At 37.9% G+C, this 16754-nt stretch overlaps 1 protein-coding gene across 1 annotated transcript in view; it reads left to right on the top strand.

Annotated features, from left to right (window-relative positions):
• CTNND2 (catenin delta 2) overlaps positions 1 to 16754 on the top strand; it is a 672616-nt gene that overhangs the window by 107098 nt on the left and 548764 nt on the right. Inside the window, exon 2 of the mRNA XM_014940766.1 lies at positions 15580 to 15713. Coding sequence (XP_014796252.1) covers positions 15580 to 15713 — 134 coding nt within the window. The remainder of the gene's footprint in view (positions 1 to 15579; positions 15714 to 16754) is intronic.

Genomic DNA, 16754 nt, shown 5'->3' with positions numbered 1-16754 from the left:
TTTTACTATCATTTAATGGGTTATCCAACTTATGTATTGAAAACAGGAAGAAGAAAGACTTAATATAGCCAGTCTATTTTGAGTCTTGCAAGTGATGTGTTCCTATCCAATATATTTTAAGAATGTGCTCAACATATGTGTATAAAGATAACACTGTAAACTGACACACTTTTAGTATGACAGAGTGAAGACTGAAACTATTAGACTAATCACAGGTTTACACAACTTAAACATACATATTTTTATTCTTTACTGTCAATTAGCTATTTCCCAGATAATTTTTAGCTTGAAAGAAACAAAAATAGAAGGTATGTTTTGTGTATAGGGACACTGGGTACAGCTGAATAACTATGTGAAGGGATTAGTAATTTCCAAACTTTCAGATTAACTGAAAAGAAAATGCAAATGACTGTTCTCTCTGTATCACAAGACGCGACATACAAGTAGACATATAACTTATTATGTACTTCACTGTAAATTGTTCAGTTAATTCCACAACATCTGGCCATAGGTTTTCAACCAAACAGATGTAGAAAAGAGTTGTCATCACATTCTCATAATGGTGTCATTGCTGATGTAAGTGTATTCCAGTTAAATCCAACCTTGCAAACTTCATTTGTGTAAAAAATTATGCATCGATGCAAGGACTTCTGCTTTCTGGCAGGCTGAAATCCAGACATAGTTTTCTGCTCTGCTGTGACTATTTTTAACACTGTATTTCTAATGCACTTTAGTAGCTGACGTTTCCATTGTATCTTAGGTGAGACACTTGGCCTCTTTGTGCCTCTGCACTCTGTATAAAGGGAATAGTAGCGTTTTCTTTTCTCGAGAGTGCCGAGATGGCTGATACAGTAACATTCCGTATACTTCCCCACTTCAAAATAATGAGGTAGGGCTTATAAATTTCTTAAAGTTTTCTGGCATCTCAGATACAAAAAAAGTGTCAGGAATGCTACTGAATTTTGTATTGAATTTTGTGGAAAAACTAGGCTTATCCTTCCAAATTTGCCATCTCATATTAGTGGTGTATTTTTTGTTTTGGTTTGGTTTTTTGGTAACAGAAGTTTATTTATTGTGTTTACTTAGCTGAGAATTTTTTATTTTCTCCTTTGTGTTTCTGTAAACTTGTGATTTCAGCTATGCGTTAGCCTTCTCTTGTCACCATTTTAGGAGTTATAGTTTTATGAGCAGTCATGCACACAAAGAAAACTATGGCATTGGTATCAAGTCCATATATATCCTAAAGCAGAACTGTGTGGATAACATGTTACTTTGTCTTCTCTTGAACTTCATAGTATTATACTTACTATTGCTTTCATATGAGCATTTCATGTGTCTTCTGATCGAAAAACTGTATTTTTTTTCTTATGATAGAAGAAAACTTTATTTATAGGAAAAGAAAATGTATATAAACTTATTTATATAAGAATAAAATTTATTTTTCTTATAGACTTTAATTAAAATATCTTCACTCACCACTGCTCCAACTATGACTTTATTAACCTGCTGATTAGATGAGAGAATGGGCAAGTAAACTGGACTTATTATTTACCAAGTGCAGAAAATGTGAAGAGCTGTACAGGTATGATTTTAGAAACAGTATATTGGGAGCAACAAACTCCTCAGTTTTAAAAATATATATGTTCAAAACCTGTCATCCGGAATGCAGGTACTAGCTTGCTTGTATTCTAAGTTTTCCACTGATGATGAAATTGGCAGAGTCAAAGTATCTACCATACTGAGCTTAACTCTAGAAGGTCATGTGGAAAGAACATTTCTTAAGGAAGCTAAAATCGGTCAGTAACAAAACTAATTCTTTGAAGGAGGCATAGAGATTACTTAAATTATATGACCTTGGAGTGGTGAACAACTGGGTACCACAAGAAAGCAGAAGAAAATCGATGTGGCTATCCAGCAGAATCGAGCCCCAATGTAAGAAGCAGAAGGGATTTTGTACTTTGGCAGGATAAATGAGAAAACATAATAAGCAGATTAGAAAAAGCTTAATAAACAAGAAAAGGCCTAAAAAGTTAATGAAAACTTTCTAATGTCTGGAGCAAGAAGCTTTGCAGCGAGTCTGTGGGGCTAGCAGTGAACAGGGACAGTTAGAGACTGTTGCCATTTAAGACCAAATGACAGTAGGGAGGCTAAATGGATGTGGATATCAAAACACTGTTATGGCACATGTATGCAGTTTTAAGAATCACGTGACTTATCTGTTCCATGGGAAAGAGGACTCGGTCCAGGATTAAAACTGGGCAGGTTAGTGTAGTGTTTCCTCACACACCTTCCCTTTCTCACGGGGAAGAGAGTGCAGCCCGGGAAAGAATTCGGGTAGGTCAACACAAGGTTTCCAGCTGGGCTGTGTGCAATCCTGGTCATGGGGACCCTGAGTGCTCTCAGGTCCTCTGAGTGTTGATGAGATGGTGCGGAATTCTGGTGCAAGATCACGAGGTTCTTGCCTTTCTTGGTGCTCTGGTTTCCCACAATATTAAGTATCCTTAGTTGCAGGACTGAGTAGGCAGTATGTGTTGGTGATTAGCCCTTTCAGTTGGTGCTTTTTTCAAATTGGAATTGCTGCTGTTGCTGCTCACAATCTGCTTGTTCCAGATACTTCTGGACATGTTTGCACTTTATGATGATCCAACACGCTGTTTGCATAGTTTGGCTATCTGTTTTCTTCAGCACACAAAAGCTATTCTGGTCTTTGGGACAGGTGGCTGACTATATTTCTTCCGCTTTTGCCACAGTAAAGAGCTGGTTAACATTTACTGGCTTATGTTAACAGCTATCCTATCTAGATATAACTTATGCTAACTGCTACAGAAAGTGAAGAAAAACTAAGGGGTTTTTTTTGCATCTTTCTTGGCCGTGTAGTACATTCAGGGAGCTTGCCATACTGCAACCGTTCTTTGAGGGGATGCCTTAGGGCCTCAAAATATTGTAAAGAGTTTATGAAGCCAAAAACCTGAAATAACAGATGATAAAAGTTCATGTGGATAAATGTAAAATGAAACACTCATGGAGAAGAAGGAGAGTACATCATCACGATCTACCTATGAAATGATGGATTCTGAGCTCATTTTACCACACAGGAATCTGATGTGGGATTTGGTGCTTATTGTGGGCTTGGGCTGTATTCATAAGTCAATATCAAAAGGAGTGAGGAGACGAGCAGGCACAGTTCCCGTTAGGAGTACTGCTCAGGACTCTGCCAGTCCACCAGGCAGCTCTGCCAGTATCACTGTGGAGAGAGAAAAGCACAGTAGTCACCCTGTCTGCAGACACACCTTGACTCTTCAGGAAAATACTAAGGAAATGTTTGATTGTCATGCTCATCTCTGGCTGGGGGAGATGCACCATTAAGAGAGAGGACATGCTTACCTCAGCAGGTTCCTACTTCAGCATGGAGTGAACATTATGTTCTTCTACTAGGCCTCCATTTAAGGGATACAGTCATGAGAGGAGTCCCAGCATTGGTTCCCTAGGGCAGCCCTAACTGCTAGACAATGTTTGTGTCTCTGGAGGTGTCTGAGGGTACATTGCATGCGGTGCTGTATGGGGGTTTGAAGTATAAATTCTGCTGTCTGGCTCTAATAAAAGTGAGACTTGAAGCAAAGAGGATCTGTGCAATTCAGTATGATATATATAAGTAAGCTTCTTAACTGTAGGAATTAGAGAGGAAGTAGATTAGTCTTAAGATTACACCAATACGAGAACTGTCTATCCTACTTCGGGTTCAGAGCCATGGGAAACATTAAGAGTAGTCAGCATGAATCAGCCTGCAATTTAAATTTAAAGTAGTAGTAATAAACAGTCTATTTTGGCACAGAACCTTTGTGGATTACTTGCCTCAGACTCAAATGGCTGTGCTTTTGCCGTGCTATTTCTGTTCTTTGTAATGAACATGTGTCCTCAGGTGTTGCTCCCATTGACCCCATCTCTTGCACTACAATTTTTTTTTTCCTCTCATTACTGTAGGTGGTGTGTGAGGGGGATTACTTAGTCGTGGTGTGTGGTGGGTTGACCTTGGCCAGCAGATATGTCCCCACCCTTTTTCTTGTTAACCTTCCACAGCAGGATGGGGTGGGGAGAATTGGACAGGCAAAAGTGAGGAAAAAAAACCCCAACTGGGTCAAGATAAAGAGAACTTAGTAAGTGAAAGAAAAAGCAAAGAAAAAGTAACAAGTGATGCAAAAGCACTCATTCACCACCAGCGGAATGATGCCCAGCCAGTCCCTAAGCAATAGCTACTCTGGAGAAACTGCCCCCCAGTTTTACTGTTGAGCATGAGGTTATATGGTATGGAGTATCCCTTTGGTGAGTTGGTGTCAGCTCTCCCAGCTGTGCTCCCTCCCAATCTTGCTGGGGTGGAAGAGTGAGAAACAGAGAAGGCTTTGGTGCAGTGCAAGCGCTGTTTAGCAATTGCTGAAACACTGTTTTCATCACAAGTCTAAACCACCAGCATACGAGCTTCTATAAATAAAATTAACTTCATACCAGCCAGATCCAGAACATGACATCACTTAAATTTTCAAGTTACTCCTAGTCAATAAATGACCAATGAATGAAAAAAAATATGAAGGAACACTCCATATTATGTTAGAATCACCTACTTTTATGGTATCTAGGTCATACAAGATTTTAAGAATTCACTGTAGGAGTGTTTCTGGCTTTTGTTTGTAGATGTGCATTTTGCTCTGTATGCTTGAGGATATTGGCATTGTCACTGAAATAAGAACTCCTGTTCCCTCGGTAACACCAGAAAACAATATTTTCTTATTGGATTCCATGAATGGAGCAATTTTGCTTGATTTATGAATAGACTTTTCAGAAAAACTGAAATCAATTATTGTAAATCCTCATGCTGAGATCTCTAAAATATTGGCAGGAGTATGAATTTTTATGTTGGTTTCTCCTTGGCATCGTGTTGCTGACTCCAGCTGTGAAGTATTTTCATAAGAATTTCAGGAGGTTGCTCAGTTATCAGATGGTGAATGCTAGCTGGTTAGGGTAAATTCTTACAGATTAGGTAGGTAGTTTCAGTACCAATGAAATAGGAACATGTGTTAAGCCAGCATTATTGTTTATCTGTTGTGCTTAATCACTTATTCAGTTGCTACAATTTATAGAGAAAGGGGGCTGGGGGCAGTTAAAAGACAGAGCTCTGCCTTTGTGGTTTGGGTCTCATCTTTAAATCTTCATGCACCCAGCATTGGTGCTGACTCAGGTTCAAGAGGAAAAAAAAAAGCAAAGGATGTACTATTGGGCCATCTTTCTCTTGCCTTTTTTTTTCAAAGCCCTTTGGGTCAGATTCTGTAGCTTTTCTCTCGTAAGCACTTCTGAATTATCCTGCTAAATTCACTGGGAATATTTTAGGAAGTTTTTTGTTTGATTGTAAGGAGGAAGGCTGCATAGTAATTCAAAGTACTTGAAATTTTAACTATTATAGAAAAAAGCAAAACTGCCTTGTTTTGTGATATACTAGGTGAGCAAAGCAGTACTTAGCAGGAAGCATGGCAGATGGCTTAAGCTCTAGACAAGACTAAGTTTCATACAGCTTCAAGGGTTCTGACACTGATTAATATAGATAGTGGTAGGAAAATATTTTATGTAGCCTGCAGAGACCTCATATTGGCTACTGTGTGGATAAGACCCTTCATTTAACTTCCTCATTGGAGAATAGGGAAATAGAGATGTTTTAATCAGGCTCAGGGCATGAGCAGAGACTCCCTGAAGAATAAACTTTTTTCCTGTTGAACTGTAGTCTTTGGATTGTTTCAGCAAATGCCTTTTTGAGTCAGGCATCTGAGGAAGACAAGGGAAAGGAAAATTTCATATATACTAGTTACGTGTATGCCAACGTTAATGGTTTCCATTTTAGGTATTACATATTTATCTGTAGGACTTTTGTGTAGGATAAGTCAAGGAAAGTATTGGGACATGTTTACTGATATAACTTCAGTCAAATTTTAGAATATGGTTGTCTTTATCCTTTACTGTGACAGGTTCTTTTACATCTCTCATGCTTTTGCAAAGAGCAGGAGAAAAAAAAAAAAGTGACATTTTATGGTTTACTGAACCTGGACTTTTACGTTATCTAAAATTTAAACCCAGAGGATTCTTTTTTATCCATTTAAAGGCCCTAAATACCTAAATAGTATGGTTAAAGTAACAAAAGAAGAAAAGAGACAAAGTCACCTGTCTTAGTGAACAGGAAACTGGATAGATATACAGACAAAGAATAATCCCAGAAAGAAAACAGAGCCCTTGCTCTTTGGAAAGCCCCTGTGATGGGTTAGCTAGCATAAGAAGAGGACTGACTTGATCCCTCATATCCCTAACCCCTAATTGAGCTTAAGCTTTTGAAAAGGTCTTTAAGATATCATGTGTCCTTTAACTAATCTGTTTTCCCATCTAGTAATTTAAACATAGGAGATATATGCTTCAGGTTGTTGTGATAACTACTTAGGCAATCAGAAGAATTTTTTTTATTTGAGGTATTAGGCAGGTTTCTTATCTTCCTGGTGACTCAAGAGATTATCAACCTATTTTTAAGAATACTTACATAGCTACAAATTGTATCAAACTGACAGTAAAGGAAATCTACAGTTACAAAGGTTATGTGTGCAGGAGAAGGGAGGTATCACCTTTACAGACTTCCTACCTTGTTTCACTGTTGCACAGCTGAAGGATTCAGCTGCATGGCAGAAATGTTTAATGCAACATTAGTAGACATGTGTCCTGCTGCCTTGAGCCAGTGCTGTCTCAATCACCTCCATAGTTTGACGTTACTGAAGGAATGCAATAGGTCATCTTTCTGCTGATGCTGTTTCCTTGCATGTCTACATTCTCAAGCAGTGCCAATTTCGACTTCTTCCAGTTGGGATTTTGTTCCAGAAATCTACTATAAACATCTTGGCTAGTCTAATAGTCACATTTTATATGGTACTGTTTGAATTGACCTTACAATATGTAATAATGAAAATTATTACTTTGGGTATTTTTTTCCCCTACCTGCACCAATTATGACTTGTGATATAGGTAATAATTTACAAGATCTGCCAAGGCTATGGTATTCTATGTTGCGGTGGCTCCTAACTTACAATCACTGAATTCTTAGCTTATCAGAATGACTTGGTGAATGCCATGAAAGCTGGTGGTTTGCATGTTCATAGATACAGTACCAAATCTATTTCTTCTTTCCTGCTTACCACAGTTGTTAGAAGCCAGTGTGTTGGAGCTCTTCACAAATGTATGTTTTCAAATAACAACTGTTCATATATGTTGTTCATATATGCAGGGAGAAATAAGAGGTTCCTTATAGCAATCATGCAAATACAATTTTGAAGAAAATTAGAGTATTTTATGTATTTATTTTTCAGTTAAAAACAGCTAGAAACAGGATCAGCATTGGTCCTTGCTTCTGAAATCTTGATATGAGTTCCTGAAATTATAGACAGTAAACTTAAGTGTAGCCATAAACATGCAGTTTCAGGTTGAAAAAAAAGTATTCAAGTATTTTCATTTTACAGTAAATCCCATAATTTTGAAACAATAGCAAAAAAGTGAGAGCAACTTTAATGGGAATGATAGAAATGTGTATTATTAAATGGTAGTCATACTGTAATCTCTATACAGCATATCTAAGGTAGAGGAAAGGAAGGAAAAAGTATTTCTAGATGCATAATTGCATATTGGATCATTTTAAGTGATCATTTTATCCAAGACTACTTCAGTGTCATTCATGGTTCTCCAGATCAGCTCAGCAACAAGCCAAGTTTGATTGCTGTGCAGTAAGACAGCATGACTTACACTTTTATAATGAATGCTCTCACTGATTAATGGTTCATTGTGCAGAGAAAACCCACTGGGGAGCACATATTCCTTACTGCAGTATCTTTTTAATTAAAGAAACTATTTGGATTTTCTGATTCCACTGTTTTGATGCAGTTGCCAGCATAGTGGATAAGTTGGCTCTTACCATAGATTTCCAAACATTGTGGAGCTGGGTTTTTTTTTTGTTCTATTTTTTTTTTTTTAACCTATCCACAGTTTTTACCCATGAAAGGGTGACGTAACATTAAACTATGCAAACTGCATTAGCAAAGTGACTTTTAAAGGAATATCAATTTAATATTTAAAAATGAAAGTCTGCCCCTTTAAGCAGTATTCCCTATTTTCTTTAAGCATAGGTTATAAAAGAACCTATTGAAATGGTGCAGTTTGAGCATTTCATTCCTTTTCCAACTTAGTTTACAGTTGCCGGTGCTGCTTTTTCAGTTCTAGCATTGTTTGTTGTTTTTTTTTTCAGTGTTGTACATGGATACAGTAAATGAAGCATAGTATTTCTGATGTGGAGCAAAAGGAGAATAAGGTCATTGGAAGGTAGATGCAGCCACCTTGTCTGAGAAAGAGGGGCAACGTGACATTGGTGAACTATGCAACTGCTTTTACCAGATAGGTCTTCATGGCTACACCTCATTAGTTCCCTACTCAGTAAATCCATGCTCAATGTGATTAAAATCTATATAAAAGTGTGTGTGCAAAATTAAGCTTTCAAGTGAAGTCACAGCATCTGATATGACCATTTTCATGTGCATTTATAAATCATAAATATTTTTTTTTTACCCAAGGTTTTATGTACAGTGTAGAATGTACCTCTGTGTATTGTGTATGTACCTCTGTGTCTGAGTTCAGCCTGAACAGACTTTTACAATTTGACCTTGGGACTAGCTAAATTGGTTGTATTACCTCAAAGAAGGCATGAAATCCTGCTACAAGGAAGGATGTCTGCCATCTAGCATCCACTGTCATCCCAGGAGTCACAGAATTATTTCCCAGTTTTGAGTGTCATGTTACTACTATTGGTTGTTACTACTATCGGTAGACATTTGTGGAATCTAGTAATAAAAATGTCTGTCCATTTTTGTTACACATTGCTCAGATGTCCATAATGCATCTGTAAGAAAGGAATTAAATATATAAACCATGTCATCCATTAACATTTGAATTGAAATTCATGGCACCAAGAAAGGGATAATAGCTCAAGCCCCGTGTCACAGAAGAGTTCCAAGAACTCGCTGGAAAAAGCAAAGTTACAGATCTCCAAAAGAAATACAGGAGAAATTAAAAAATCATTTTGAAATCTGTATTGAGTGCTTAGTTTCAGCAAGCATTTAAAAGTTAGTGAAACCTCTTAGTTTTTTAGTTTTTGTAGAAGGTAGCATTAATAAAGAGGTCCTTTTCCTCTTCCTTCCCCCCCCTTGAGTTTTACGAGCTGATACCATAAATAAAATTTAACAGTGAAAATCATAAAATCATTTGAAAAAGTACAATTACTTTGACTGTGTGGTATTTCTATTTCAGCTCTTTAAAAAAAACCATGTTGAAATAATCTATCCTTTGTATTTTTGTTTGTTTGTTTCTTTTTTCTGTGCTGTTTTTTAACTCCTTAGCTAGGAAAATGAAAACAATGCAGTCTTGTTTTTACTGATGGTCAGTCTCTCTGAGTCTTACAACTTCAACATGAAGTTCCACGCATTGCGAAAGCGTGTGTTTAGAAACAGCATTTTCATTGGAATGCTGTGAATTTTGCATAGCGATAGTTTGAGGGCTTTTGTAAGTATTAATCCAATATACTTTTTGTGCTGGAGTGGAAATATGTGCCTTTTCATCAAGAGGAGGTACAAATGTCTGTATTTGAAATGGAAAAGATATAGCTTGAGTTCAGAGAGAAGTGGGGTTTAACTGTCTCAGAAGTAGCTTGTTTTTCACTTATCTTCAAGAACCAACCCACTGACCCTCTCTGTCCTGTTTATCTTAGGAGTAATGCTTCTAGTAGGACTCAGGTCAGATTTCCAAGTGATTACATGACAAAAGTGATTTTTAACCTGCCTGGCAGTCAGTTATGGATTATGAAACTACAGTCAGTAGATAGCAAAGAATAAATAAGTGTTGCTGAAGTTACTTTGATGGGGAGATAAAGTAACCAGTGTACCCGTGTTAAGCTGTTGAATTTCTTTTGATTCAGTTACTGAGCAGTGTTTGCACATTGGTATTCTAGGGAATAATTTGGAATTCAATTACATGCTTTGGCTTTACTTTTATGATGTTTATCATACGGGTTTTCCATAGCTATATAGTTTTTCTGTTTCCTATTTTCTCCAATCAATTTTTTTTAAATACTTCCACCAGTGTACTTAATAGTGACTTTATGGGGATTTTAACCTGATGATGTTCTGTATGGGTTTCATTGGCTCTTGAGATGTGTCAGCTGTAGATTTTAGTTGTCGAGTACACACAACTGTAGATTGTATCTGTCTGTCCAGGAATCCATGTTGTCACAAGACAAAAAAAAGAAAACCCAACTCAAACCCAATAGCCCAAGCCATTTCTGCCGCCTACTTTTCTTGTTAAAGTCAAAACCAGCAGTGGGGCTATTGGAGCACTCCTCACAGGGGCCACCCTGGCTATCTGCATGTGGTATGTGGGGAGGGGATGGTTTTGTTTGGATTTATAGGGTTGATATTTATTTTTTTTATTAAAGTAAGGTACATTTTTCAGGATGCTCTTAGAGAGACAACAACAACAGCAACAAAAAGGGTCAAACTCCAGATAGTCTTTTTCCTGCTCTGTGGAGTACAGGAATCCATGAATTATTTATGTCTATCTTCTCAGTATGTTCCCAAAAGGCTGGTAGTAGTTTTCCTGTTCATCTATCTATGATCGTCTAAGATTTTAATTTGATTCTCTCAGGAGTGTGTATATGCTCTGACTTATAGAATCTCATTTGTATTTTTGTGGTACCAATAGGAAATAGTGTTGCTCTGGTGGAAATTAAATGCAGCCTATTTACTTTTGTTTTGTAGTTACTCAGCACTGTGTTTACTCTGTTAAGATGCTTAATTTTTATTTTTCTTCTCCTACTTGCTCTAATTTTCCTTTTGCTTTTAGTGCTAAGCTATCAGCCATCTTATTTTATGAGGGAAAAATGTAAAGAGTTGGGGTAACTTTTCTAGAGAAGAGAAGCCAGAGGAGAAGGAACAGTGGTCATCATCATGTGGGGAAATGCTTTTTTGAAGACGTCTGATGGAATAATTTTTTTTGTGTTCATGCTGGATAGTACAGGAAACACTGAGCTTAAGTGTATTATATTAAACACTAAAGCAAATTTTCTACTGGTAAGGGCAGTGGAGCCCTGAACTGTTAAGGATTCAGAACTGTTAAGGATTCAGAATGACTTAGGAAAAAAAAAGAAATCTGCCTTATCTAGAAATTTGGTAGTAGTTAAGGGTCTTGGAGGCCTGTTTCACCCTTATTTTCTGTAATTCTACAGTACTGGCAGTTTTAAGTCCTTTCAAAACCTGAGAATGTGCAGTTTCTTATACTGACGACCAGGCTAAATTAAAAGGTGTACCTACTCTGAGCAGGCGGAGTAGGGCAAGTGCAGGCATTTGCTACGTTGGTGTTTACTGTTGAAACATTGTTGCTGATTTGTGTATACTTTTTAAAATATAACTACCTTCCGTACAGTGGCTTCTCTGTTGCCTTTGAAAACTCATTCTGTGTTTCCTTTCTGTATTTGTGTAATAAAAAAATGTTAAAATATGTAATGGTAACAGCTCAGCTGGATAACATCATGCTGTAGATTCAATGATACCAGCTAAGTGCAACTGGCTGCAATCGTTTTCCAGCAAACAACTGAAGTAATAAACTGAACTAATGAGATAGATGTTAGAAATTACATTCGCTATCCAGAATTTTAATAGATTCACAAAACATTAATTTTAATGCCAGTGGCATTTCTTCTGATTTCTCTGTTTCTAGATGCAGAGGACATGTAGTGTGCCTTTTTTTCTCTCTTTTTTTTTCTTTTTTTTTTTTTTTTTCTTTTCCTCTTTTAATATCTATATTTTAAAAAAAACCAACATACTGGAATCATGCATTGGTTGTCAAATATTAGCTACTGTTCTGTCCAGATTTTGAGCCTATTTGAAGCAAGTACAGGTTATTGCAGCAATTAATTTTGTAATCAGGTATTAATTTTTTTCTGTGTAAACTGATACGTGCAAAATTGTAGATTACTAAAGCAAATTAACAGAAGTTGAATATAGTCCCAAAACAAGTTCAGAATAGTATGAGGCAGTTGCTGCCTGTATTGAAGGGGCCTAACTGCTTTCAACACAAAGAAACTGGTGTTGTCTTCTCAGTAGTGTCTCTTTGGTCACTGAGCAGCTTCCCCATTGGCCATGCGGCCTTGCTGTCCCTCTCAAAAACACTTTAGATATTTTGGAGGAGTTGTTTGGGGTTTTTTGTGCTATGGCAAGCATTTTGTGTAGCTGTTATTTTTTTTTCAGAAACTCGGGCAGTCTCATTTCTCACCCATCTTCCTTCTAGCAGCAACAGAAACCCACCATGCCTCAGTGGGCCTCACTTGGATTTGCTCTTAGACAGGACCATGGAACAAAACCAGACAGGCACAAGGGGCAACAGACCCAAGCTGGAACACAGGAAATTCCATCTGAACATGAGGAAAAACTTCTTATTTTTAGGGTGACAGAGCACTGGAACAGGCTGCCCAGAGATGTGAGTCTCCTTCTCTGGAGATACTCAAAACACGCCTGGACACAATCCTGTGCAACCTGCTCTAGGTGAACCTGCTTTGGCAGAGGGGTGGGACTAGATGATCTCTGAAGGTCCCTTCCAACCCCTGCCATTCTGTGATTTTGTGTGTGACCCATCCCGGTGTCCCATCCCGGTGTCCCATCCCAGTGTCCCATCCCCTCGCTACATGTGAAGTTGTTCCCTTTGGTGAGGTGATGTGTGAGGTCCTCCGACCGAGGTCAGCCCCGCAGCACCCCCTGTCCCCAAACACGCACCTACCAAAACCCTGGCATTTTTACCCAATACAGAGATGTGCAAGAGGGAAATGAGGGTCTCCTTGATTGCAGCCAGAGGCCTTTGAGGTGGTGTTTGTGTCTTCCCAGTCAGGCCGAGTAATGGTGTGTTGTGGTAGGGGCCTGGGGATGGGGGGAGCAGGTAAGTCCTCTTCATTTTCAAGTGAAGAGGAAAATTTAAATGGGCCTCAAATGACAGTTACTTGCAGACATGGGAGCAAGTACTTGACTCTTAGTCTGTTTTAGTTTGCTGGGTTTTACCTCCTGCGGCTAGTGTTTATGGAAAGGCCTACTGAGCAGGATCTCCTTGCCGGGGGTGAGACAGGGCTGGAGGAGCAGGAGGCTGAGTGGAGCAGGCAAAAGGAGCTTTTTCCAGAAAGCATCTTCCCAACTGAAGGAGGCAATCCCGCAGCAGGGGAGCTGCTGTCGGCCAGTGTGTCTGAAACTGTTTGGCAGGCATCTCATTCACAGCTCTGGTGTTTCTTCCCAACCCGGCACAGTCTTGGGGAGGCAGTTTGTTGCACCTCATGCGCTTGTGCTTCCATGTGTCTCCCTGGTGAGCCACCCCTACTGGGAAGCATGGCTCCCCACCACCCAAGGTGAGTGCCTGCAATGGTGGTGGGACCATTTCCCATCACTGTCTTTACTCACGTTCCCAAATCAGGTGGTCTCTTTTGTTCCTGTACACAATTTTCGGGTGGGCTTTACAGGCTATGGGGTTGATAGCAAGGAGGGTTGTGCTCCGCTGTTTTCTGCAAATACAGCTCTACAAAATGAATGATTAAGCCATTTGTGGTTTTTTCAGGTAAATTGCAATACCAAGAAAATGGCTTTGCTTTCTACTATGATAGTGCAATTGATAATTTAGTCAAAGAAGAAAATAACTAGATTGAAAGTAAGATAATAGAATAAGCATGTATATGTATGTGTGTACATGTCTTTTCTGTGGTACTTTATAGGATAAGAGAGGCAACTTTAATTGTATGCCACAGACTGGGTAACTTGTTATAATAGAAGCTGGTTCCTTTATTTCACAAAATAAGAAAGTGGAATTCATAAGTCCTTTTAGATTTATGTATTGGAATCACATAGAACTTCTCTGCAGTATACTTGTACTTGTGATAGAAGGAGACAGGTATATCATCTGAGTTTTTAAAGATTAACTTCAAATAGCATACGTATCTGGAACAAGGACATTACCAGAGCCAGAGATTCATTATTTACTGTTTTCAGTGATTTGCTTACAAAAAGTGAGCTGTATGAAAATATGTAGCTTCTTTAATCAGAATAATATATAATCTCATGCTTCAATATATAAACTAATCTAGCCTGAGATTTAGGGAGACTTCTCGTATGAGAAATAACTGACTCTTTTTTTGTGAATAATCTGTATTTTCATGTTTTTGTCTTGCGTATGTATGCCGGTGCCCTGAGCTTCAGGAAGCTTTCGGAAAAAGCTACCCAGCTGGGCAGAATGAGTGTTCTTGTGTTCTTGGGCAGCACAGCAGCTTCGGAGCCAAAGCTTTATAGAATGTCATCTACCCTTTTAGAGCCCTAATATCCATAGTGAATTGGTGCGAGGATGCTTGCTCTGTGTATTGAATTTTATATTTGCTTTTACCAGCTACCCTTTCCCACTCTTTTAAAACTTCTTGTTTCTTCCATAAAAAGCTCTATTTTAGAAAAACATGGGCTTTGAAAAGCAGAGTAGAGCCAAGGCAGGAGCTTTGCCATTGATGTGGATGGCGAGTGCAGTGCACGTGACCCCTCTGATGACATCCCTCTGCATCTCCCCGCTGCTCTTTAGGAGAGCCTTCCAGCTGGCAGCCTGGGGACCAGTTCTCTTCCACCGAAAAATTCTGGCCAGCTCCCACATGAACGTGGTCTCAGCCGAACTTGCCTGCGCATAACCATGCAAGCGGCCTCTCTGCTCCTTTACTTTGGGAATGTGGCACAACTTGCCTGCAGAGATGTGCCTGTTGTGACATTTAAACAGAGATGCTAGACTATAGCTTAGCCTTCAGAAAGAAAAATCTTTCCAGAGTCACCACCACCATTTTCCTCTCTAAAAAAGAATACTAGAAATTTGTGAAAGTGATAAGAATCTTTGGGGTTTTTTAACAGCTCTAAAAAAAATGGCTTAACAACTAGTGTGCTTTTTTTCTGAAAAATACTTTGATAAAATGTTGTCAAGATGACCTTCTAGACTAGAAGAAAGGTGAAGTTAGTTACCTAGACTTAAAATATAATACATATTAAATAATCACGCACATTAGAAAGTCAACACTGGATGCTTTATATTTCTCTCATGTGTCCTTTGTTGGTTTTCTGTTTGCAAAGCATTTCATGATTCATTACTTTCATGATATTGTAATTTCATGTTGGATGCTGCTGCTGGAATGCTATACAAAAATCACAGCTGTAAATTATTTGAATCCTCTCCAAATGTACTGCGGTGTATATTTTGGAGTAAGACTGGGAGATCATTTAATATTTTGTTTTATAATTGATTTAGAACTAGATTTAGATAAGTGATATATTAATTCTATATTACAGAACAGAAACGTGTTCTACAATTTTTTGCTTAAATTGGTGTTATTATTCTTATATGCATATGATTTCTGATATGTGTCAAGTTTCTAATACCAAAATCATTGTTTTGTTTTTCCATAAACTGCAGAAACTATGCCTGTTCCAGACCAGCCCTCGTCTTCTGACAAGACAAGTTCCCTTAGTCCTGTGCTGAACACATCCAATGGCGATGGCTCTGAAACTGAGACAACCTCTGCCATTCTAGCTTCAGTTAAAGAACAGGTATGCAAGTCCTGCATCCACAGGCTAGAAAACAATAATGTGATTTAGTGGTTTTTTTGCAAAGGTTTCATAGGTGGAATCTGAGTAATTTCATTCATAAATGCATATTGCAAAGAACACTAAATATTTCTTCATGTCTTAGTATACTTCCATGTGCCGTCCTACAATAAGTTTAATATAATTTAATTGAATTGTTCATTTCATTCTACACTTTTACTTTTAACTGTGAATGGTGGTTGTCTGAGCTCTCTCCTTTTCTTGTTGGCAATCTGAATGTGGAGATACAACATATAGGCATAGCATATAAGAACTATAGACAAATAAATAGCTGTGAAGAAGGTATGTTATCCTAGACTTTTTAGTTAAAACGATTTATAAGAATCCTAGGATTTTAAAATTTGACATATACATATTTTTGATTTTTTTGTGTAAAACTTGATGTGAGATTATGTTAGGGCAAAATTGGGTAGGGACAGAGACTTTCAGCCTTGGATGATTAAAACCAAAAGTATTAGGAATTTTTGTAAGAAAGGTCTTTAGTGTGATTCTCTGCTCGAGTATAATATGACAGGTTTGGACATTTTAATGTGAACTTTTGTGGGCTGAGTGTCTGAGATTTTGCTTAGTGTGTCAAGAGATGGTTAATATTCCAGTTCATGAAAACACCTGGTCTCCATTGCTACCTCATTTGGCTCAACAGCAGCAACAGGTATCCCAAAGAGAGACATTAAAAGATAGCTGCTTTTACTCAGCTTTCCCCTTGCTGAAAGTGTCTAAATTGGTTCTCCAATTATAAAGTGGTGATCTTTACCCTGCCTAAGACAATCACTGCTTCTTTAGTGCAATTAATGCATGAATTCAGTTTATGATATCTAACACCATTGGAGTAATATCTGGTGAGTCATTGGGCTTTGATAAAACTTGTGACCTTGCTCTTTTTTTCTTTTTTTTTTTTTTTTTTTTTTTTTTCCAAAAAAAAAAAAAAAAAAAAAAAAAAAAAAAAAAAAAAAAAAAAAAAGTTCTAGGAAAAATATTAAACCC

This window comes from Calidris pugnax, unplaced genomic scaffold (assembly GCF_001431845.1).
Source record: "Calidris pugnax isolate Ruff unplaced genomic scaffold, ASM143184v1 scaffold8, whole genome shotgun sequence".
Taxonomy (NCBI): Eukaryota; Metazoa; Chordata; class Aves; order Charadriiformes; family Scolopacidae; genus Calidris; species Calidris pugnax.
Note: the sequence above shows the minus strand (reverse complement) of the source record. Positions and strands in the feature narration are given on the sequence as shown.